This window comes from Bos mutus, chromosome 22 (genome assembly GCF_027580195.1).
Source record: "Bos mutus isolate GX-2022 chromosome 22, NWIPB_WYAK_1.1, whole genome shotgun sequence".
Lineage (NCBI taxonomy): Eukaryota > Metazoa > Chordata > Mammalia > Artiodactyla > Bovidae > Bos > Bos mutus.
Window position 1 is genome coordinate 12,945,107 of NC_091638.1, and position 25,900 is coordinate 12,971,006.

The 25,900-nt window shown below is 44.2% G+C and overlaps 1 protein-coding gene across 1 annotated transcript; it reads left to right on the forward strand.

The window, feature by feature from the left end:
* The first annotated feature begins 1,099 nt into the window (after positions 1–1,099).
* On the forward strand, positions 1,100–24,978 carry MOBP (myelin associated oligodendrocyte basic protein). The gene is made up of 4 exons (XM_014482912.2): positions 1,100–1,190; positions 4,923–5,000; positions 24,101–24,310; positions 24,610–24,978. Exons 3-4 carry the CDS (start codon positions 24,105–24,107, stop codon positions 24,863–24,865), a joined length of 462 nt encoding a protein of 153 aa, XP_014338398.1. The 5' UTR covers positions 1,100–1,190; positions 4,923–5,000; positions 24,101–24,104; the 3' UTR covers positions 24,866–24,978.
* The last annotated feature ends 922 nt before the right edge of the window (positions 24,979–25,900 follow it).

Here is a 25,900-nt window from a genome sequence, read left to right on the forward strand (position 1 = left end):
GTGTTGGCCTTTATATCTCACCATCAGGAGCTCTGGGAATTTACGAGGCAAGGCTGCTGTTGGTTGGATTAGTTTCAGAAGTGATCTTTCCTCTTTCAAATCATTTGTGTATTGCTCTATGTACATAAAAGGAACTTTTGCAGAAGCACAGGCTTATAGGAACCATGAAATTTAACAGAGGCACAGAGCTATAGGACTCAATGGTATGACCCACGAGTTACCGGACAATGATAAGAAAATGCAAATGTCTAAGACTGAAGTCGATATTACCATGTTAGTTGCATGAGATTAGTTACAGAAATCAGGTACCAAAAGAGATGATCTTTTTCAAAAGTCTGCATAAATTTGAATGCAACAGGTAATGTCACAGAATCTTCCAAATCCAAGCTCAGTTGTGACTAGACCAAGGTGCTCTTGTTTAGTGTATGAGGGCATGTGTGTGAATGTTATCTTGGGCATGTGTGGGGAGGTGTGTTAGGGAGGGCAACATGTATGTGTATTTAATCTGCATAGAGTACAGAAACAGAAGCCTAAAAATAGACATGTACCAGCGTGACTCCAACGCCTTTTGTGGTGGGTGGGTTTGGCTTGTGGTGTGTGGTGTGTGTATAGCACGATGGGGTGACATGCTCGCTGAGGTGGGGTGGCGCAATGGAAGGGTGTGTGGTGTGGTTGGACCTGGTGTGTGGTTTGATGGGGTACAGTTGGTGTGGAGGGAGCCTTAGTGAGGAGTTTGGCAGGGGGTGTTGATGACATGGGAGGTGGAAGACCAGAGTTGGTGCGTGCATGGGGATAGCATGTAGTACGGTGTGTATGTGTGAGGCAGTGATGCGGTTGTGGCTTAGCCCAGCTTTTGTTTAGATTTTCTTTTGCCCTTTGTTTTGCTCTTTGTTTTTGTCTTTGTTAGGCCTTTGTTTTGCCTTTGTTTCCTTCTTTGTTTAAACTTGCTTTGGCTTTTGTTTGGTCCTTCTTTAGCCTTTTGTTTAAACTTTGTGTGGCCTTTTTGTAGTCTTTGTGTAGCTTTTGTTTTTAAGTGGATCTTGGCTGAGAACCCATCAAAAACACCTTGTGTAATGAAAACCCGGATATATAATCTGCCCCTATATATTCTGCATGCACTGAGGGGCCCCCACCCCACCCTGGGACCTGGTGCAGACGTGGAGCCTGTCTCAAACAGCTGCTGCTTGAAGGTAAGGGGTTCCACGGGTTTTCCTCTTGCTGCGTGTTGTGCTTCACTTTTGGCGGCGAGCGCGCATTTCTGTATGGGTCAATTTCACTCTATCCGAAGGGAAACGGGGTAATAGCAGTCAAGGTCGGGAGGACACAGAAGAAAGGAGGAAATAAGCACAGAGGACCCCAAGGGGATTCTGCTGTGGGCCGTGGGCCTTCCTGGAAGGTTCTGGCTAGTGTTTGGGATTGTCTGAGACTCGACAGAGTCTCCAAACCTCAACCCAGGCTCTCCGGGGTGTAAAGTCCCATGTTACCGGGGCTAGATCAATAGCATTCTTTGGCTTCTTTTTCCCCAGTTCTTTTATTGCTTGTCATAATTTGAAAATGAGTTTCTCTTCTTATTTAGGATCAGCCTCTTTCCTCATACAGCTGGGTTTACGTGTGGGGAATACTTGTGGAACAACAAAGCCCACATCTTGTTAGAATTTTGCTCCCTGTAGACTAGCAACTTTCAATGAAAAGATGCTAATGCTTTGTCTCGTACAGAATCTCCTAAAAATAACCATTTTCAGTGTTGTGTTTGATAGAAAAAGGAATGAAAAGATTATGTGTGTCAGAGGAATAAAACTATTGAACTTGGCTAGCATACTAGGAGGAAAATGGGGGAAAGAATTTTGAATGTTCTGTGAGTAAAACAGGGAGGCAGAGAACAGACTGCCACCAGATAGGCAGCTATGCCATTCTGTGTTCATTTAGAAAAACAGGAGAATGCCTTGGTGGGTGGATTTTAAGAATTGTTTCAGATTTACAAAAAAAAAAAAACTGCCAACAGTAGGAAAATTTCAGATGTACTTCCATCACTTGAATGTTGACACTGTATCATATTTGCTTTACCACTCTCTCTCTGTATATGCACTTATATATTTTTTCTAAGCCTTTTGAGATTAAATTACAGATGTGATCCAAATCAGAAAATGACCCTGAGGAAATGCTCTCATCTAATCAACAGACATCTAGATTTCACCAACCATCCTTGGAGTGGACCGAGGATCAGCCATCACCTTTAGTTAACGTGTTTCTTTAATCTCCCTTAATCTGGAAGGGTCCTCAGACAGTTATTCTCTCATGATCTCTACAGTTCTGAAGAGCACACTGGCCTGTTATTTTGTTAAATGTCCTCAATTTGGATTTGGTCTGATGTCTTCTCATGATTAGGTCATAACTAGGCAGTTTTGTAGGGATAGGCTTGTATTTTAGCTCATACATATCCAAATTCATACTTGAATTGTACACACTTTTAATTCGAAGTCTTATTCATCTAGGATGAATCTCATTCACCCAGGATTTTAAATGAGTACCTAAAATATTACAAGAAAATACAAAAAACTAAAAATCCAGAGCTTTTATATGCAATTCTCAAGTATTCAATCAAAGTATGTAAGTGCTGTCCTTGAATTATAAATGGTAATTACAATGATATGTACAGGAACTTGCTAGGCATGTAGTGAAGTATTTATCGAGTTTCTTTTGTGTGTGTTGGATTCATGCCTACTGCTCTGAGTATTCATTTCACCAATATGACCCTTCTTTTCTAAGCAAAATCATCTGCTGAAAACAGAGTTCAATAAAGTATTGTCCTGAGGAGCAAGTCCAGGTTCACTGGCCTTTAGCATGTTGACATGGTGTCTGGTAGAGGAAGAACTTTCATCTTGTATATAAGTAGGAAAACTTTTGTTTGTAAGTATTTGGCAATTACCATTCCAGAATTTCCCATCAAACATCCTTTGTTTGGGAAGTATTACCAAACTGGATTCTTTAGATATGCAGATAAAAATCATCCTTTTTTTTTTCCCAGAGAAAACTTTGAAGTCATCATAAATCTGAGTATGGGGCAATTGATTAACTTGATTACAATCTCTTTGGTCAAGTGAATATATTATGGCTTTAACAGAACTGTTCCCTGGATTAGGTAGATACTTTCAAGTTTGGGGTTCTGCTTGTGGTGTTATTTAATGTTGAGGAACTAAGCTTTGGAGAAAATGTATATTACCGATTTACCTATTAGGGCCCTTTATCTGGGCCACCAAAGTCACCCTGGAGTTTGAGGAAGTATTTCGACTTAAAGGATTATGTGTTTCCATGGTGAACATTTTCCTGTATCTTCCAATCCTGTAAATTTATTGTGGGCTGAACACTGTAGTAGCATGATATTAGGTGGCAGAGGTTCTGGATTAAGCTAAATTACTGGAGGATCACCTTGGTCCTGTCCAGGTTTGGTTTTAGGCCTTGTTAGGGCTTGTTTATCTTTGCCCTTTCTCCTAGGCATGCTCCCCTGCCCTAGGGTGAGATCTTTCTGGGGCTTCAACTGAAAGTCTAGGGTGTTCACCAGGGTCTTGCAATTGCCCCAGTAATGTGCAAGCCCTGATGTTTCTATGTAGTTATCAACCTCTTTGTAACTGTTGGTTTCTTCCCCCTGGGCTTCCCACAGTTTCACCCTGCAAACGCACAACTTTGGAACTGGCCAAGGATCTGAGAAAAGTTATTGTATCTTCTTAGCAGGTCCCTACTATCTGTTGCTTGCATCTCAAACCCCTTCTGGGTCCCTGCAGTCTTAGCGACCCCTGGCTCTGATCTCTGACTCTTCTTCTCCACGCTCAGGCTCTTTTCCCCTGTAGGACAGTTTGAAAACTATCTTTAGGCAGAAAACCAGGGGAAATCTTCTCTTGCTTCCTTTCTCTCAAGGATCAAAGCCCTGCAATATTTGCTCCCCAGTGCCTGCAAACAATTCTTTTGCATGTTTTGTTCAGCTTTTGTGGTTGTGTAAGTTCAATACTTACAGTGGGAGTGTAAGTTCAATACTTGTTAGTAGATCATGATTAATTTTTTAAGTAAGAAAACTTGTAGAGTCATATGATTTCAATTATTCTGTCAAGTAGTTGGGAGGAGAGGAACATTCTAGTGATCTTCATCTGATCTGACAGAAAAATCTTACAAAGATTTATACAGTTAGACAGAAGTTGCCAATTACATCATTATCACTAGAAAAAGTATCAACTAAGACAACCAGTTAGAATTACAGATTTTTTTTCTGGAGGTTTTTTTGTGTGTGTGTGTCTAGAATCTTCACAATTTTATAAGACCCCTTTGAACATTTCCAAGATCCGAGATGTATTAAGAACAGGACAAATGACATGAATAGTCACAAAGATCTCTGTAGTACAATGAGAAAACTACATTGATATTTTCTAGAAGTTCTCAATTTGCTACCTTGTCAAAGGATATTTCATTGAGTTTACAATGCAAAAACCACGTCTCTTTCCAGAGCTGTAAGGGAGGAGGACATTCCTTCAAATCTTTTCTTGGGGTGCTTTACTTAATTATGAAGATTTGCATTTTTAGAGCAGGACTCTGGAATTTTATTAGCATTATAAGCAAAAATCAGGTTTGTAGAGCTCAGATTTATTAAGAGAAATGACTATTTTTTACCTAGTGATGGTGAATTAACTGGATATATGTCATTTTTCCTCTATGATGATAAGGTGGACTTTAAAAAGTTTGCATGTAATTTTGTCATTATACCCCCTCCTAGCCAGCCCATCCTCCATCTGACAGACAGTATCTAGATGAAATACCATGATCCTTCCTAGGGCTGTGTGTGTGAAGGTCTGTGATTAAGACACTTGAGTTAACTACAACTTCAGTCATCAAAACACTAAATTAACCAGAATACATTCTACTGCTTCATTTTTTAGGGAAAAAAGAAGCAAATGATACCAAGAGAAGCCCACAACAGAGATCTATTCACCAGATGTGCACGGATGAAAATACAGGTACAAATGAATCTCCTACTCTCTTTTGGATCAGCAACTAAATTATGGTATAATGATTACTAGTATTCAGAATGTCAAAGTGGAATGTAGAATCAGCGACAGATGGAGCAATCAAACTTTCAGTAAGAGTTACGCACTTTAGAAAATGATCCCAGGTGTCTTACAGTATTCTAGGCTGGGGGAATAGAGGCATGATACACTTCCCTGTATCAGGCAGAGGCACTGCGACCCACACCACCACTTGTTCACGTCTGACAAACCCACATACCACAGAGCACAGTGAAGTTCATCCCCTACAGCCTTGGACTCTCCTCAGGAGCTTCTGTCCATCTCATTGTCTTAACTGAATCCAGCCAGTCTTCTGAGAACAATGCCTCGTCTGTCAGCCTGTCGAGTGAGGACCATTTTACACTCCGAGAAGCTCCAGATTTGAGAGCGAGGCAGCATCCTCCCCATGCCACATTCAGACCGCGGCTCCTTCACTCCCTCATCATTTCTCCGTAACCTGAAGCTGTGCTGCATCCCCTGCATCAGTCTTCATCTGACTTCCCGGTCACTCCTTGTCATTCACTGATAGTTTTGTTACCAGATTCCGTGCTCCCCCACTCCCTCTCCGTTTCAGTTGCACCCACCTAGACGACGTTAGTGTCTGTGTGAATAAACTCTTCACCACTCCAGGGAATTATGCGCTCTGCCGCATCCATCCGCTGCCATGCTGGAACTTAGCAATACTCGAAACTCTCCTCTCTGAATCAAATCGCGCAAACATCTAGCTAGCACCTGATTCACAACCTTCCTTTCTTTCAACTTTGTTAAGTGCCCCACTACAACCATTCTTTCACCAGGTGCTTCGGATTGACTTGCCCCTTCATCTCCCCATCCATCTATGAATCCATTTACTTATCCCTTCATCAATGCATTCACCCATCCATTCAACAATCACTCCTTTCGGCCTTTCTTTCTATTATGAATAGACTCTAGGGTTTATCACTTCAATTCTTCTGCACATTCTCTAGCAAACCCCAACCCTGGATGTACCTATGCATCTTCTCTGTGTCTCCACCCGGGCTGCTGCAAACATTTGGAGAAAAACACCAGGAGGCTTGGTATCACTGCGAATTAATGGTCAGTGACCTCGACTGGGCCACCAGTGTAACTTGTCTCAACCACTCCGTGGAGATGGTTCCTGTTAAATTCACCAAATATCTCCCTATCCCTTAAGCGAATGTACTCTTTTTGGTTTTCTATCTCACCACATCTCAGAATCACTCTGCATACAGCTCTGACCACTCCCTCTGTTTAAACGCTCCTGCCCCTGGCTCCCAGCGTGCCGCATGCTCTGGGTTCCCTCCTTCCTCTCTGATTCTTCTCTTCTTCCTTGGTCAATCACTTTGCCCCTCCACCTGACCTGCAAGTGTGGGAGTGCCCGGCACACGGCCATGCTCCCCTCTCAGGCCACGATCTGCCACCTGGGCAAGTCTATTTATCCCATGGCTTTAGTCACCATGCACTCTAGCAACTTTCAAACTCCATCTCCTGCCCAGATTTCTCTGAACTCTCCACTTGATGTTGCCATCTAGATGCCCCTCAAACACTTCAACGTGAATGCATCTAGAGCTGAACTCATGATTTAGCCTCTCCTCTCAAAACTTCTCCTCCAGTAGGGGCTCCTACCACTGACCTAGCCGCTCAAACTATATACCTCGGAGTCACCCTCGACAGCTCTTGCTTCTCTTGGAAGAGGTGAATGAATTCAATACAATGTGGTAAATACAAATTGCAAAAGGGAACAAAGATAAGTGGCATTTCATCGAGCTGAGGAAGTCCACAAGTATCACCGCTGTTGGCTGACTCAGATGGTGACCTTGGACACAAAATTTGGGAAAAGGTGTGGTTGACAATCGGCTTATCTCTAGCCTGGTTTCTTGGTCTCCCTGAGACTGATGCCCTTTGAAAACCCAAGGCAGAACCCAAAGCATGTTAAACATTCTGAGTGGGGCGATAAATCCATCAGTCAGCTAATTTAGGTTCTCTTCTTCAGCACCTCCACCACCCGACTATGACCATAGGCCAAATCAACATTTGGGGTTTTAAATACAACAGTGCAAATCTGGAAGATTGGTTTCCTTCTCCATCATTCTGGAAGGAATTACGAGAGAGAGGATTTGTGTTACCTATGTTTGTGTGCATTCAGAACCCCATCATTTTCACAGAGAAAGAGAAACATCTTTATTTTTTATATCACAAACACTGGATTAAGAAAGACAAACAATTTTTCACATCTTGAAAAAATGAAATAATAATAATATAACTATTTTATGTTAAGGCCTTATTTCTTAAAATAGCCTTGCTGGGAATCTGACAAAAGCAGCTTGAGTCCTACATGATATCCCAGGGGTCACTCCTAACTTGATCCCAGTTAATACTCATTCTTTGAGCAGAAGCAGTGGCAGAATCCTGAGGATTCAGACGGAAACCTTTCCCTCACAGAGTCCAAGCGGAGGTTCAGACACACAGCCACACTATTATAACAGTGTGATGTGCTCACCAACAGAAGTACGTACACATTATCTCCCAGAGGAGAGAGGATCCTTTGCTGGGCTGGGACCTTAGCTGGGTTACTTGGTTCTTTTCAACTTTCCTACCGTACTTGTTGACAATAGGTCTCGTGCTTGTTATTTAGCCTTAGATGGAGTTTACCACCCACTTTGGGCTGCATTCCCAAGCAACCCGACTCGGGGAAGACCCATACTGGCCTCACACAGTCCACGGGCTGGGCCTCGATCAGAAGGCACTGCCACGTTGGAAATGTACCCAGTGGTGCCAGGTCGCCAGCCGGGGGGTGGTCTCCTGCCGACCCCACCCCCGCCCCCGCCCCCGCCAGCCCACCCCAACCAAGCAACCGCGCGGGTTGTCTAGAGTGAATGGCAGTTTACTACACAGCCACCATGGGGAAAACGCATTCCAGGAAAAGGAAACAGGCACATCTTTTGATCACAGGATGATGTTTCTGACCTACAAAAGTGTGTGGGTTTGGGGAGGGGAGAGAAGGGAGAGAGGTGGACAGGGGCCAGATGATGAAGAGTCTTATGTGCCATATTAACTAAGAAGCAAGGACTTTGCTCTGTAACTGGGAAGAGTCTCTGTGGTTTTGAGTAAGGGAATGGCTAAATGAGGAGACAGCCTTATGCTTTTGGTTCCTTCTCTTGGACTTGCTTGCCCTCTTCTATAGAAAAGCATGAGATTACTCATTCACATTCAATTCCAGTGTAAATTCACAGGATTAAAACAATGCACTCTGTAATTTCAGATGTTAAAAAAATGAACATTGTGTTACTAAAATAACTTTCAGAAACTTAATGCATTTCTTACATGTTTATTTAGCTCCACTATAATAAGGAAGGTTTTGACTCCTAAAACATTTGCTAAACATATAATCTTTTAAAAACTTTTTATCTTATATTGGGATATAGCCCATTAACAGTGCTGCCACAGTTTCAGTTGCACAGCAGAGCCACTCAGCCATACATACACATGTAGCCCTTCTCCCTCAGACTGCTAAATGTATCTTTGTGCTAAGGATGCCAACCCATGCCCCTCCCCATGCTCTGATTGACTGCGTTTCCCCCTTCCTTCCACAGCATCATCCTCCAATCCCATTTTTGGGCCAATCACAAGGGGTGTGAATTGACATTCCCTTGGGTTGGTATCCTAGCTGGGATTGGGCAGACTTTGTTCAATCAGAAAGGGCTTTTGCATGAATCTGTGAGATAGTTGTCCGTGGGCAGTGTGGTCCTGAGGGCCACTTTAATTTGTCTTTATCACTTGGAAATAAAGTAAAGCAGTGAGGGCTTCGTCTTCCAAAATTAGTCACCAACTTCAAGACATCAGCATCCTCTTATTACTGTGATGTTTTCAAGCCTCAGCAGCTCTGCAAATCAGTGTTGGATTTTGGCAGGATGTTGCTCTTTGTGGAAAAGCACTCTGATTCAAAAGAAATATCTGTATGAAAAGTTTCCATTACTGGGGCACTGGTTTCCCAACAAGAATCTACTGTTCAACATTCACTGTACTAATTAGTAAACATTTTGGTTGCTAAGGCAACAAATGAATAGGCAAGGACAAATGGATACAGCCATCCTTAGAAACAGCCTTTAGTAGTTACAAGCAAAGTTCTTTTCCCTCGTTGTGTTTTTGCTGCTGTGGACAAACACGGAAGGCACTGTCTTTTACTATGTAAAGCTGCTCTCAGAGGCAAGCATTAGCCCCTGACCTGAGAATTCGCAAGGTTTAAGAAACATTCAAGATCTCTAAGGGAGGTGGTGAACGTGGAATGAATTTGCTGCTCAGCGATAATGGTTTTCACAGCAGAGGATTTGAGGCTGGGCAGGCTGCAGAAGGCTGTGGGAAGGCTCGGTGAAAGAAGCCCAGGCCTGCAGTGGAACTTTCAAAGTCGCAGCTTTTATCCTGGAAACAGCTCCTGGGCAAAGCACCCAGGTGCGTTCCTCTCCTGAAGGAAGCCTGGGCTCTGGCAGCCTGGGACAGTGCCTTGACCACAGAAGGTGCCAGCCCCTGTGCCCCTCCCATGCTCTGACTGACTGCCTTTCCCCCTTCCTTCCACAGCGTCATCCTCCAATCCCATTTTTGGGCCAATCACAAGGGTGTGAATTGACATCCCCTTGCTGTTACTGTCTCTTTCCTAGAGTCCTTTAGAGTTAAACATATTTGTATATGATTATTGGCTTTTAAAGAATCTTCTCTTTCTATTATTTGGCTGTTAAAAAAATTGTAGGTTGTTTTTTCTTAAATATTCTGATTATTAAAACTACATTTTTATGTGTTTGTATATTTTCTTCTCTACTGGCATAGGGTTTTAAACTTGTAACTGCACGGTATGTTTTATTCTATAAAAATCATAATCTTTGACTTGCTTCCCTCCTCTTCACATCTGCTGTATTAGAAACTGTATGCTGTGAAGATTAGAAATAGAAATTAGTCTACTTTGCTTGGGATCTTAGGGCTCCTGTGTTCTAGTTCTGTGTCCTCCAGTGGGTTATTTGGCTTCTCTGTACCTTGGCTTGCTCATTTGCCAAGTGAGGCTATTGTGAGGTCATGAGGATTAAGTGAGTTAAACACATAAAGCCCTTTTAAATAGTACCTGGCTTCCATCACACGTGTTTGCTATCATTTTTCTTGTTGGGATCTTTTGTCTCCCTTTTGAATAGTTTAAAAAATGCCGCCTCTGTCATGAACCACGCTTCTATACATATGTGAGTCTGTTTCCAGGCGCTCTGTTCTGTACCGCTGATCTGTTGGTCTATTCCCAAACCACTACTCTACTGTTTTAATTAGTATATTTCATGACTAGTGCTAATGCTTGGTAGGGCAAGACCCTGTTCTCATTCAAAATTGTCTGGGCTCATAAGAATCATAAAATCATCTTACTAATTCCATGAAAATCTGCTTTTTATTGGAATTGCATTAAGTTTATACATGTATTAGGAGATCTTCAGCATACTTACTTCTATTGTAGCCTTGCAGATTCCTTCATGGAAGTCTTGCATTTCTTCTATCAGATATACATCTACCAGTAGGTGTCCTGTGGTTTTGTACTCAGTGTGAATGGCTCCTCTTAGTTTACATTTTCACACTGGCTCTTCCTGACCTAGAGAAATGATTTTGATTTTGGTGTATTCTCAGGTGGCTCAGTGGTAAAGAATCCTCCCACCAAGCAGGAGATGCAGGTTTGATCCCTGGGTCAGGAAGATGCCCTGGGGAAAGAAATGGCCACCCACTCCAGTAGTCTTGCCTGGAGAACCCCATGGACAGAGGTGCCTGGTGGACTACAGTCCATAGTGGTCACAAAGGGTTGCACACGACTCAGCACGACGGAACAGCAGCAGCTGCATATAGATCTTGGGTCCAGAAATCTCGCTGGACTTTAAGTTCTAACAATCTGTGGAGTCTCACAGTTTTTTATTTCGAATTTGTACTAGTTAGGATTTCAGGTGCCATGTTGAATGGTAGTGTTGACAGCACCCTCCTTGGGGTGTCTGATTTGTATGAGAGTGTTTCTAAGATTTTACCAGCAGTAAGCTGTTACTGTGGATATTTTAGTAGCTAGCCCATTATTATAATGTTAAGGACTTCCTGTTCCTTTTCCACTAAGGATATTTATCAAGAATGGATACTGAATTTTTTCCCCACAAGGATTTACACATTTTAATTTCTGCTTTACTTCTAGGTATCTGAAGATTCTTGTTGCTATTGTGAATGAAACGTTTTCCAGTTTATCTCCCCTTTCTTATATTCCCTTTCTCCCAGGGTGTTCTGTGTTCCATTGGCTATAAATCTCATCCAGCATCAAATACTCTTAAATTTATTTCTCATCCTTTCTCTGTCTCTCAAGATCTGACCCATGTAGCCAAATCACTCTCTTTGGTAGTTGCTTGGAGACTTCGTAAGTTCTTCCAACTTAACATGCCTCAGACGAAATTTTTGACTATTCCCTTTTCTCATCCCTAAACCTTAGCTAAATGATTCATCACCTAACTTAATATGTCTTGGAGAAATCCTGTTTGTCCTTCCTCCCTGCCTGTTTTCAGTCTATCTGCATGTCCTGTTCATTGCTGGGCTTCCTTTCCTGCTCAGTCTCTACGCCTACCTTTAGCAATTTTGAGGAGTTGAGAGGATGCCTAGACCAGGTTAGGAGGCTGCTGAGTCGGGGTCCTGATGGCCAGTGGCTTTGGTGGGTCAAGTAGCCAGCAGCAACTTGTCATTCGTGGCAAGGGGCTAGGTGAGGCCACGCAAGGCACCTATGACAGAGCCCAGGAGGGCGGACACCACAAGGACCAGCCTCGCCTTCCCTCATTGCCCCAAGGACTCTCAGCTTCTCCATACTCTTGTCTACCTTCAGAAGGAATGGAGGGAGGCAAGGAATAGTCCTGATAAGGAGCTGAACTTTGACTACTTGTTAGCAAGAGACAATTCATGCCGGAAATAATCGAGGCGGTATGCGTTCAGAGGTTCTCATTCCCTCTCCCCTATCCTTTCTTGTAGTATTGTATTACTTGTACAAATACGGAGCAATGAAAAAGTCATATATATATATATATACATAGGTACAACTGAGCTTACTTTTAATACATCTGAAACTTACTGCTTTATTAACTTAAATTACCAAGTATATATTAACCTTTCTTCTCCTTAATCCACGTAACATATTAAGGGGTCTTAGGACTGATCATTTTCCTCCTTTAGAGTTTTGATATCTGAAGCCAGAATATTGTTCTCTCAGAGGGCTCAGGCCCTGGGTAGTCAGGGTGAAGGCTGCCTCCTGTCCTTCCCACGCTGAGTTCTCTAATCACAAGACAAGGGCAGGCTCTTGCTCACGGTGCTGAGGGATCTGATTGACAAGAATTGGAGACGTGTACTGTAACCTGCACGCCCCGTTCACTCGGTAGTGTCTGTGCCCGTTTCCATGTCTGACTTCCTGTGATCCCATGGACATTTAGCGTGGCAACTTACTGCTTGCACTGTCTTTCCAGAGGACCACCCACAGCTGAGGGCCACATACTGCTTTTATTAAAATTACCCACACCCCAACTGCCTTTTAAAAAAGATGTTAGGAATGGATGAACAGAAGGAAGAAAATCCATTTTATGTTTGTGATTCTCATTTTCACCTGCAGTGTCTCAGGGAATAGTGAAAGTATGTTTAAAAATCCCCAGGACACTGGTGGGAACGCGGATATGCGAGTGCCATCTCTGCGTGCTAAGTCACTTCAGTCCTGTCCAACTCTGCGGCCCCATGGACTGTAACCCACTAGGCCTCTCTGTCCATGGGATTAAAAAAAAGGCGTAATATGCTCACAATTGGTGAGAATAGCCATCATTAAAAACCACATATAATAAATGCTGGAGAGCATGTGGAGAAAAGGAAACCCTCTTACTCTGTTAGTGGGAATGTAGCACGGCGGAGCCACTATGGAAAACAGCATGGAGCCTCCTCAGAAAACTAAAAATAGAATAACTGCATGATCCAGCGATCCCACTCTTAGGCATCAGTCAGTTCAGTTCAGTCGCTTACTCGTGTCAAACTCTTTACGACCCCATGGACTGCAGCATGCCAGGCTTCCCTGTCCATCACCAAGTCCCGGAGTTTACTCAAACTCATGTCCATTGAGTCAGTGATGCCATCTAACCATATCATTCTCTGTCGTCCCCTTCTCTTCCCGCCTTCAATCTTTCCCAGCATCAGAGTCTTTTCCAATGAGTCAGTTCTTCGCATCAGGTGGCCAAAGTATTGGAGTTTCAGCTTCAGCATCAGTCCTTTCGATGAATATGCAGGACTGATTTCCTTTAGGACTGACTGCTTGGATATTCTTGCAGTCCAAGGGACTCTCAAGAGTCTTCTCTAACACCACAGTTCAAAAGCATCAATTCTTCAGCGCTCAGCCAAAAATAGGCATATACCCAGACAAAACTATAATTCAAAAAGATACATGCATCCCAATGTTCACAGCAGCACCATTTACAATAGCCAGGACATGGAGAAAACCTAAATGTCCACCAACAGATGAATGGATAAAGAAGATTGGTACATATATACAATGGACTATCACTCAGCCATAAAAAATAATGAAATAATGCTATTTGCAGCAACACGGATGAACCTAGAGATTATCAAACTAAGCAAAGTAAGTCAGAAAGAGAAGACAAGTACCATGTGATCTTACTTCTATGTGGAATCTAGAATAGGACACAAATGAGCTTATCTATGAAACAGACATAGAGAACAGATTTGTGGTTGCCAAGGGGGAGAGGGGAGAGGGGAAGGAGGGTTGGGAGTTTGGGATTAGCAGATGCAAACTGTGGTATATAGCACAGATAAACAAGAAGGCCCTGTTGTATCGTGTAGGAAGCTATATTCAACACCCTGTGATAAACCACAATGGAAAAGAATGTGAAAAAGAATATATAACTGAGTCACTTCACTGTACAGCATAAATTAACACAACTTTGTAAAGCAACTATACTTCAATAAAATTTTTTTAAAAAGAAAGAAAAGCAAAAGTGTAGTGGGTTCACAAAGTCTTTTATTTTTTCCTAAAGAGCCCAGTTCTATAACTTTCAAGATCAGTTGGAAAAGTCCCTTCCTGTGTTGCCTTTTTCACTAAGCAGACCTGCCGTCTGAATCAGAGCAGAGGTCCCCGAGGGACATGGGGACCACGAAAGAGCATCTGGGGACAGGCAGTGACAGTCTGAGGGCCCCTGCAGAAGCCGTGAGAGGTACCCTTTGTTCACGCTCTTGATATTCAGCATCTACGGAACACCTGCTCTGAATAAGGCACGGAACAAGGGCAGCCTTCCAGGTTCCAGATGCTCTCCTAGAGTTATGCACAACATTCAGGGCTGGCTTCCCTGGTGGCTCAGAGGGTAAAGCGTCTGCCCGCAATGCAGGAGATGCAGGTTTGTTCCCTGGGTGGGGAAGATCCCCTGGAGGAGGAAACAGCACCCCACTCCAGTACTCTTACCTGAAAAATCCCATGGACAGAGGAGCCTGGTGGGCTACAGTCCATGGGGTTGCAAAGAGTCGGACACGACTGAGAGACTTCACTTTTCACTTACAGGGCTAGGGCACAAGAGAGGGAGTAGTGATCACTTCTCCTTGGGGGAAAGGAAGGTTCTGGAAAGCCCCCTTGGGAAGTGACTTGACTTTGGGCTGAACTCCGAGGTGTTAGAAACATTTGCTGTGTTAATTGTTAGGTGGGAAGGAAGTAGGGGAAGGAGCCCTAAGGCTCAAGGTCCAAAGGCTTGAAGTAATCTTGCCCCTTGGGGGCCAGGAAGAGCGGGTTGGGCTGAATGCCCTCACCAGGGGAGAGTCCCTTACTGAGTAAAAGCCTTATTACTGAAGGAAAAGGTCAAGTATCCAGACTTTTGCCTGTGTCTTCTTGGCCAGAATGTGGTCACATAGGAAGTTATGTGTATTTAACAGGGCAAATCAGCAAGGTTTGTTACAGAAGGCAGTGCAGATACTAGGTAGTCAGTAGGCATACTGGACATTATGGGTTTTCTATCATTTTTATTGTTATCATTACTATACAACTTTGGAGAGTTTATGTAACTTCTTCAGGTCTCAATTTCCTCAGCTGTAACAGGGGGACAGTAGAGACGACCTGGAAGGTTATACTGGGAATTGGAAATGACAGGTCGCTCTTCAGCCTTTTGGCTAAGAGCACGTGTAGAAACAACAGAAAGCATCTGGAGCATAGTAGGTGCTCAAGAAATAGTGAGAAGAGGTTCTTGTTCTCCCTTTGGCTCCTTTCCTTTACTTACTTTTTCTCCTTGTTCAAATACCTGCCTCACTTTCCCCTCCTCTTTAGTTTTAGAGTATATGGAGACATCTGGAAAGCCTGGAAGAGATGATAATTTTACAGTTTCAAATTCAGTCATTTTTTCTCTTCATCCTATCAGTTTATATTTTCTCTGCGATTAGGTGGTACAGTTTGTGAAAACACATGTAGTGTTTATAATGATCTGCTTTTAGTCGCAAAAGTAAATAAAAATGTCTTTACTTTATTAAGCATGTAATTAATGCTTGAATTAAATGTCATGTGAGATACAAAAAGAGCGTGCCTGAAGAAGTCAGTGGGATTAGACATGCCATTTGAATGAATTCTTGGTGAAAGGAAAATGGAATTTATGAAGCAAGTTACTTATATTTGGTAGTGCTAGGTTCGTATCCTATTTATTTTATTTAATACTATCAAAGGCCCTCTGAGCTAAATATTATTTGTTATTTCTATTATGGACTGACCGCTTGTGTCTCCCACAATTCATATTTTGAAATCTCACCCCCAGTGTGATGGTAGTTGGAGGTCGGCCCTTAGGGAAGTTATGAGGGTGGGGACCTCACAGATGGAATTAGTGCCCTTATTACAGAGACCCCAGAGACTCCCTTGTTCATCCCACCATGTGTGAGCCAGGAAGTGGGCTCTCACCAGACCCAGAATGGGCCAGCACCTTCATCCCAGACTCCCCGGCCTCTAGTCTATGAGAGATAAATTTCTATTGTTCATAAGCTGCTCAGTTTATGGTATTTCTGTTATAACACCCAAATTGACTAAGACACATTTTTAAGGTGAGAGAACTGAGTGTACTGAGTCAGAATTGTATTTCACCACATGTAGCTGAAATAGTGGTTTAAACAAGGTGGAAGTTGGTTTGTCTCTCCCATAAAAGGTGATCAGCACTTAGGGGTCCAGGTCTAGAAGGACTCTCATCAGTGCTTCAGGCTCCTTCAGCTTTGTGCTCCACCAAGGGGCTCTATCAGCAAGGTTGAGCTATGATCCAAAAATAAATTGCTAGACTGTAGTCTGTGCCCAGAATAAATTACTAGACTGTAGCTTGTTCACATTCCTATCTTCCCTGCTGCTGCTGCTGCTAAGTCACTTCAGTCGTGTCCGACTCTGTGTAACCCCATAGACAGCAGCCCACCAGGCTCCTCCATCCCTGGGATTATCCAGGCAAGAACACTGAAGTGGGTTGCTAGATAATTCCAAATTGTTTCTGGAAATGCACAGTCTTTCAAAGCACACATGGAACATTTTAAAATGTTGACTGTGAACACATGAAACTCAACCAAGTTCAAAGAGTCACTGTCTTCAGACCACTCTGCCTAGAATGCCTTAAAGCCAGAAGTCAATGTAATAAAAATAGCTTCATACACTTGGAAATTCTACAGTAGATTTTTAAAAATAATTGATGAATCAAAGAAGAACTTATTCATATTCAAAATGAAGAGAAACTGAAAAATTTTTGTTAAGATTGTGGTGTGCAGCTGAAGTTGTAAGTAAATGTTACAGTCATAAATGCACATGTGAGAAGAGTATGACTCAAGAATAGAGAAAAATAAAAAAGAATAGAGAAAAAGCACAAGAACATAACCCGAAAGAAAACTGAAAAAAAAAAGAAATAATAAATGCACTCAGAAATTAATGCACTAGAAAAAAAGAGCAAAGACAAGCAAGAAAACCAAGAGGTTTTTTTTTTTTAAGTCACAAAGGGGATAAGTTCTGTCAAGATTAATCAAGAAAATGAGAGAATATGCAAATATATGTTATAAACCGTAAAGGGGACTGTGACTATAAATTTATTACAGATTTTAAAAGGTGTAAGAAAATGCTACAAGTACTATTACATCTGTATCTATAAGACTTAAAAAATGACTGATTTTTCAAGCATATAACTTGAAAAGTATATAAGGTATGGTGTGACTTTATTAACTATATATTTACACGTAAAATTCTCAAGGCAAAAAAAAATGTTCAAGTATTTTATAAGTGGTTAACTATGAGATAGTAATTTAGGAATTTTCATTGTTTTCCTTTATCCAGGCTTTCTAATTCTCAACAGTGAAAATAGGTCTTAAAACCACCTCAGGGCTGGTTGGGGAGGGATGGCGTAAGCACCTGCGGGTCCTACTCCCCTAGGGAGTAAAATACATTTACATTCCACCCTGGGCTCCGGCAGGGGGTTGTGATGTCTCCAGACTCCACCCTCTGCCTTTCTTCAGGGAGCTGTTTCCCCAGCTTCTGGTGTTTGTCACTCTGGGACATAGGCCCGTGCATCTCTGTGCCCGCATCCCATCCTTGGGCCCACCTCCGGGCCCTCATAGTCCAGGCTGGTCCCATCGCCTGGACACCTGCTCCCCCGGGAGCACAGGGAGCTCAGATGGTGTTGAGCTTGGTCAGACAGCACCGGAAGCTGGAGTTACAGGGACCTAGGTTCAAATCCCCATCTGCCTCTCACTGGCTTTTTGAACTTAGTCATGTTCCTTAGCCTACCTCATCTTTAGTTTGTTGATGATTACGCAATATTAGAAAAATGAGATAAAGAATATAAAACAACCACCATAGAACAGGGTCTCAGGAAGCATGAAGTATCCCCTCTCCCATTAGTTATTTGCCTGTGCGTGTGTGCTCAGTCACGTCTGACTCTTTGTAACCCCATGGACTAGTAGTCATAACCCTCCAAGTTCCTCTGTCCATGGGACTGTCCAGGCAAGAATACTAGAGTGGGTTGCCATTTCCTCCTCCAGTGGCTTTTCCCGACCCAGGGATTGAACTGCGTCTCCTGCATTGGCAGACAAATTCTTTACCACTGAGCCACCTGGGAAGCCCTGTTTGCCTGTAGTCACAACTAAGAGGGTGTCAGAGGATGAGATGGCTGGACGGCATCACTGATGCAATGAACGTGAATTTGGGCAAACTCTGGGAGATGGTGAGGGACAGGGAGGCCTGGCGTGCTGCAGTCCATGGGGTCACAAACAGCTGGACATGACTGGGTGACTGAACGACACAACTAATTTACTTGGAAGCCTGGTGTGGCGGGAAAGGATGGCTTGTTGTTGCTATGGCTCAGCACAAGGATCTTAGCATTCTTAAGCTGGGGGCAGAGTTGGAGGAGTATGTAAAACCAATTAACCATGTACCCCAACCAAATGCAGTATTTCTGCTTCCATAGGCAATAGTAGCCAGAGACTTTCCACCGACTGTAAACATTTTACTAAAGGAAGGCGGGAAGTGCTGTGTTAAAGCTGGATGAATTTTCAGCTGGTTCTCTAGAATGTCAGGGTTCCAGGGAAGAGAACTGCTTTCCCCTTTACAACACACTCAATGGGTAACACGGAGAAGGCAATGGCACCCCACTCCAGTACTCTTGCCTGGAAAATCCCATGGACGGAGGAGCCTGGTGGGCTGCCGTCTATAGAGTCGCTAAGAGTCGGACATGACTGAGAGACTTCACTTTCACTTCTCACTTTTATGCGTTGGAGAAGGAAATGGCAACCCACTCCAGTGTTCTTGCCTGGAGAATCCCAGGGACGGGGGAGCCTGGTGGGCTGCCATCTACGGGGTCGCACAGAGTCGGACACGACTGAAGCGACTTAGCAGCAGTAGCGGCAATGAGTAACAAGTGGTGAGGCTGCCCCCTGCTGGCCATGGTGGGTAAGGAGTCGAGTAAGGAGAGTTGTCAGGGAATAATTTGAGAACTCTCTGGGCAGGGGTCTAGATGAGTATAGAGTGGGCCCAGGCATATTGTCAGGTGGGTGGGAATTGAGAATTCAGTCAGAGCGGGAATTCAGAAGCACAGGAGACTTAAAATCTCCCTCTAACACCAGGGGGCAAGATGACCCGAGCAGGCTAGAGGGACTGGTGATGTTTGAATTGCCTGTGAAAAGCTGAGTAGCATTGTCTCCGTGTGCTGTGACCTTAAAGAGGGTTTCAGTTCATCATTTCCCAGGGGAGCAGAAACCTGAGCTGGACTTTGCCTGTGTGTAGGGTTTGGTAAGGCTTTGGAAGATCACCAGGGTTGTAATTACAGTGAATCAGACCCTAAAAATCAACTTCAGGGTCTCACTGGTCTAAAAATGCCTGTTTGTACGAAGCAGTTTTTTCAATACTGATGATCCATGTCCTCCTCCTGCAAATTTGGAGACTTTCAAGAGGCTCCTCCCGGAGAAGGCAATGGTACCCCACTCCAGTATTCTTGCCTGGAAAATCCCATGGACGGAGGAGCCTGGTAGGCTGCAGTCCATGGGGTCCTGAGAGTCGGACACGACTGAGCGACTTCACTTTCACTTTTCACTTTCATGCACTGGAGAAGGAAATGGCAACCCACTCCAGTGTTCTTGCCTGGAGAATCCCAGGGACGGGGGAGCCTGGTGGGCTGCTGTCTATGGGGTCACACACGACTGAAGTGACATAGCATAGCATAGCATAAGAGGCTCCTCCCACCTCCCTGGCTGCCCCTACGGCTCCTTCTTCCCCAGACCCTCTTCCTGGGGCTTGGTAGGCCCACTGCTGCTCCTGGGAGCCTTGCCTGGCATGGCTCCTCACTCAGCTCACATCTACCACACCCACTCCCAAGGTGGTGCCTTTTCCATGAGGGGAAGGACCCTCGAGACGACAGCTCTGGCTCCTGAGTTTCAGGTGTCCATTTCCACGCGGATGTTGCGAGCATGCTTCAACTCATGATAACCCAGACCAATGAGATGATCTCTCCCTCTCCTGGATTTAGACTTCTGATTGGCTGATGGCATGACTCACAAGGGCTAGAGCCTTCACAGAGACGGGTAACTGTGTTACCTCATCACCCGTGTCCTGACACCATCACCTCTCCCATACTGGCCAGCAGACAAGGCAGACTCTCAGGGTGACTGCAATTCACCTTGCTGTATCTTTGCTTAGGAATCAATCGCTCCCATCCTTCCACAAACCCTTATCTCTGACTGTCCAAATCTCAGGGCGAGATGAAATGTTTCCCCTTATATTCTAGCTGCTTCCCCAGCCGACACGTGGCCCCACTCTTGTGGACTTTCCGTGCCATTGCTCAGCACATTCTCGTGTTCCAGAGCACGCCATCCTTGCATTGCACTTACTGATATCTATGCAACATTCCTCATGTACACTGTGAGCTCGCCGTCAGCAGGATGTCTATCTGATCCAGAGATGTGTACATATTTGGGCTCAATAGATGGGCCTTGTTACTCATGAGCATGCCATGTGCGTCCTTGCCTGTCTTCCCAGCTGGTGGATACATTTTTTGAGGTCAGGACTCAGTATGACTCAGCTTTGTGTTCTTTACAAAGGCTGTGCCTGGTACAACTGGAACATATAATAAACGCTGAATTGGATGCTTGAAGTAACCCCATTAATCATTTAGTATTTGTTGTACCTTGAAGAATTCCAACATTAAAAGTTTTGGACAAAGCAGATGAGCCTATGAGAGATACTGGGATGGAAGTGCTAGAGATGGTGGAGGGAATCTAAGAGAATGTCAGTGACCAGACAGGGAAGTGTTTACATGGAAAGAGAGCTCAGACAAGAAGACGGCTGGTCTGGCAGCATGGAGGTCTTTATGGGAAGCACTTCTCTTTGGGCAAATAGGAACAGAAGCCAGACAAAAGTGCACGGATGGGGAGGAGATGTGGAAACAGAGAAAAAAGAGTATTTATTGGTAACTTCTCTATAGAAGTGAGGAGTTATAGAGAGAAAGAGACATGAAAATGAGGTTCAGAGAAGATTCTCTTCCAAAACGGGATATTCATGACTATGACTAAGAACTTCTGAAGTGAGGAAGACTTTCCTAACTAAAATATAAAACCCCAAGTAAGAAACTGTATCGTGTGTGCACGCTCAGTTGTGTCCGACTCTCGGCAACCCCATGGACTGTAGCCCACCAGGCTCCTCTGTCCATGGAATTGTCCAGACAGGAATACTGGAGTGGGTAGCCATTCCCTTCTCCAGCAGATCTTCCTGACCCAGGGCCTGAACTTGGGCCTCCTGCACGGGCAGGCAAATTCTTTACCACTGAACTCCCTGGGAAGTGGGAAACTGAATTACCTAAAAATTAATAATTTGGGGAACTTCCCTGGTGGTCCAGTGGTTAAGAATCCACTTGCCAATGCAGGGGACCAGGGTTTGTTCCTTGGCTGGAGAACTAAGATCCCACATGTCTCAGGGCAACTAAGCCTGTGTGCCACAACTGGAGAGAGGCCCTAGTTGCTGCATCGAAAGATCCTGTACGTTGCAATTAAGACCTGATACAGCCATTCATTTTTAAAAAGATTAATTCTTTTTGACATGATACACGATGGCGAAACATCAGGAAAGAACATTTGCAACATATGTAACAGGTGTAACACAAAATTTGGACTCTACAAGGTCTATGAGGTGAAAAAGGATGTATTTTCTTTTTATAACTACACTCAACTTGCTCCTCAGCCCTAACTTCTAACTACAGCAGAAGACAATCCCATCAAAAAACAACAACAAAAATTACACACTATAAATCAACTCTACTTGAATGAAAAACAAAAGAAACCAAAAACAAACATCAAAATATTCCTTCAGAGTAACTTAGTTGTTTTTAACATAGTCTTCCTTAAAACCCAGACCAGGACTTCCCTGGTCCAGTGGCTAAGATTCTGTGCCTCAAATGCAGGGGGCCAGGTTCAATTCCTGGTTGGGGAACTAGATCCCACACGCCCTAACTGAGGATCTCGCATGTCGCAACTAAGACTTGGAGCAGGCAAATAAACAACAGCAATAAAACCCAACCCAGATTATCTGCTCTGCTTTCAAAGAATTCATCACTTTCTCATGGTTTCCTTGATCTTTGTACTTTTTTCTGTTGGCTGACATCATCCTGTCTTGCAATGACATATTGCATGCCTGTGTGTGCAACTTGACTTTGAGTTTGCTGAGCGCAAGAACACACTCAGTGTCCAGTATATATGCACATTACCTGTGTTTATCTGTAGGCTCTTGTTGAGTAATAGTCATTTAAGTCCCCTGTGTGCTTCAATGTTTTGGAGTGTTAGGTAGGACTATTTCTGCATGTGTCACATTTCTCAAAGGATGTTGTAGTAATTAAGATTTTACCCACCCTTTCATAATTTTTCCAAGAATCAAAATTCCCTAGTTTCTTGTCTTCCTCCTCTTGCTCTTCCTTTTTAACTTAGGTAGTGGTTTAGTTGCTAAGTCGTGTCCAACTCTTGCGACCCCATGGACTGTAGCCCGCCAAGCTCCTCTGTCCATGGGATTTCCCAGGCAAGAATATTGGAGGGGGTTGCCATTTGCTTCTCCAGGGCGTCTTCCTGACCCAGGGATCAGATCCAGGTTGCCTGTGTTGCAGGCAGAGTCTTTACTGACTGAGTCACCAGGGAAGCCCCCTTTTAACTTAGGTAAGCAGTAAAATGCACAAAAATGAAGTACAGAGGTCACTGAACTTTTATATACATATACACCTGTGTAGTCATTTCCCTGGAGAAGGCAGTGGCACCCCACTCCAGTACTCTTGCCTGGAGAATCCAGGGAGAACCGCAGGGATGGGGGAGCCTGGTGGGCTGCCATCTATGGGGTCGCACAGAGTCAGACATGACTGAAGAGACTTAGCAGCAGCAGCAGCAGTCATCTCCCAGATCAAGATCCAGAACATTTTCTGCTCCAGCAGGCTCCCTCCTGCCTCTTCTCAGACCCCACCTCCTCCAAATATAACTATATTCTGATTTCTAGCACCATGCACTTGGCTAGTTTTACCTGTTTTTGAACCTCATATAAATTGAATCATACAGCTTATACTTCTTTGTGTCTGATTTCTTTTGTTCAATATTATATTTGTGAGATTCAAACATGTTGATGTGTGTCTATAGTCTGTTGTTTCTCTGGTGTAGTATTTTATTGTATGAAGAGCAATTATGTTTTTAATAACAAATCTTTTTTGATTCTGTAGAGAAACAGTCACTCCTAAATCTACAACATTATTTTGCCATAGATGTATTTGGCTTTATAATATTTTTTTCCTGTCTTAAATGAGTGGCTAACACATAAGAGAAAAGAGAGTCTGTTTTCAGAAAACATGATTTTAAAATACACAAGTAGAAATTAACACTCTTCCCTTGTACTGCCTAGGCATAAACTATTGGGTGTAAGATAGGCTATAAGGATGTATTGTGCAACATGGGGGATACAGCAAAAATTTTGTAATGACTGTAAATGGAATGCAACCTTTAAAAATCATATAAATATTTAAAAAAAATTTTGGATGGGATGTATTGGAAGGTTGGGATTGACATATATATGTATATATGTATGTATATATGTCTATATATATACTATGACATATATATACTGTTGATTCCTATAAAATAGGAAGCTAATGATAACCTGTATAGCACAAGGAACTCTGCTCAATCGTCTGCAGTGACCTAATTGGGAAAGGAATCCAAAAAAGGGGACACATGTATATGTACAGCTGATTCACTTTGCTGTACAGTAGAAACTAACACACACTGGAAAGCAACTATACTCAAAATTTTAAAAATAATTTTTTTTTTTAAAGTGCAATGTATTCAATAGCTCCTTTCCATAGAGCTGGGCAGGAAACTGACCTAGATTCAGGATGGAAGACAGCTCTGAATGTGAGCTGGGACCACGGGAGAGGCTGGGAGTGGGTTCCTTGAGTAGAAACCTCCCTTGCCTGACGTGCAGTTTTATGTCTCCCCACTCCCCCTGCCCCCTTCACTGTTTTTCCCAGTGAGATGAGTCAGAAAGTGGTTAAGGAGGGCCCCAGACTCTCCAAGAACCAGAAGTTCTCCGAGCACTTCAGCATACATTGCTGCCCGCCGTTCACCTTCCTCAATTCCAAACGCGAGATCGTGGACCGCAAGTACAGCATCTGTAAAAGTGGCTGCTTCTACCAGAAGAAAGAGGAGGACTGGATCTGCTGCGCCTGCCAGAAGACCAGGTGAGTGGTCTGTGCTGCCGCCGGCGCCTGGGCTGGGCGTTGGCCTCTGTCTCTGGCTCCGAGTTCCCCCTTCCCGCTCTGCTCTGTGACGCTGGGGCCGGGGCTCTCTGCAAACTGCGCTTCCCCCAAGCCCCTGGCAGTCGGCTCCCTGTTAGGCTCTGCCTTTGGAAGGTACTGGAGGGAGACCGGAAGGCGGGAGGGGGAGCAGGGCTGCCTCCCTGTTCCAGCTCCTGTCAGCATCACTTAGGCAGCAGAGGAGAGCCACTGCCCCAGCCTGCAGCTTCTTTTGGCCCTCTCAGAACCAGCCGCCGCGCAACGTCCCCTCAGAGGCCCAAGCGCCAGCCAGCTGCACCCCCCGCGGTGGTCAGAGCACCAGCCAAGCCACGGTCCCCTCCGAGGCCCGAACGTCAGCCACGCCCCCGCCCAGAAGTCCGACCTCCACCAGCCAAGCAGCGGCCCCCTCAGAAGGCCAAGCAGCAGCCGCGCAGCAGCCCCCAGAGAGGGCCAGGCACCAGCCGTGGGGGGTCCCCCGTCAAAGCTTCTAGGTTCTGGTAACACCATCTCTTCCCTTTTGCTCCCCCCAGCCCTCAGGTTAGTAGCTGCTTCCTGTGTTTACTACCAATGGGTTATCTCAATGGTCCTCCTTCATTCAGCCTTACAAACACTGTGTCATCGGTTCCCTGCATTAAATCCCCTGGTTTGAAACTCCTGGTGTGGCTCCTGTTTTGCTCAAAGATGCTGTTGGTACAATACTTCAGGTGGCAGTGTGGGTTGCTTCCTTTGTCTAATAGGGCTGGAAATGATTAATTTATAAAGTCAGAATGTGAACCACAGTGACAGATTGAATAAACAAGGCCCCCGATTTCTGTGTCTCAGAGAGAGAAGGAATGGGGACTCTCAGCGGTAGCTGTGTGTGTGCTAAAGGAGAGGGTGAGCCAGATCATTCATCCCTCCCCCCAACCCACTTCATCTGATGTTAACCTCAATGGCAAGACCATTCATTCATTCAACAAGCTTGATTGCGTATGCATAGAGTTCCACATACTATGTTGGGGATGGGGATGCAGCTGGAACAACCAGGTTGTTTGTGACTCACCAGGACCAAATGAGAGAATAGTTAGCCCAGTGTAGGGCTAAATGTGCTAGAACTCTCATAATCAGCATGTGCATTGGGCGATGGGAACCTGGAGAACGGCTCCCTGTTTGGGGCTTCAAAGAGGCTAGGTTAGAATAAGTAGAGGATAAGAGGGAGACGGAGAAGAGGGCGACAGGATGAGATGGTTGGATGTCATCACCGAGTCAATGGACATGAACTTGGGCAAACCCTGGGAGGTGGTGAGGGACAGGGAAGACTGGCATGTTGCAGTCCGTGGGGTCCCGAAGAGTTGAACACAGCTTGGTGGCTGAACAACAACCAAAGAGGGTGATGCTTGTCAACAGAATAGATGAACCGGAGAGCAAGTGCTCCTCAGCTGCATCTTAGGCAGGTCAGCCTTTTGTTTTTTTTTTAATAGATGGCTTTTTCAGATCAGTTTTAGGTTCATAGTAAAATTGAACAGAAGGTTAGAGATTTCCCATATACTCTCTGCC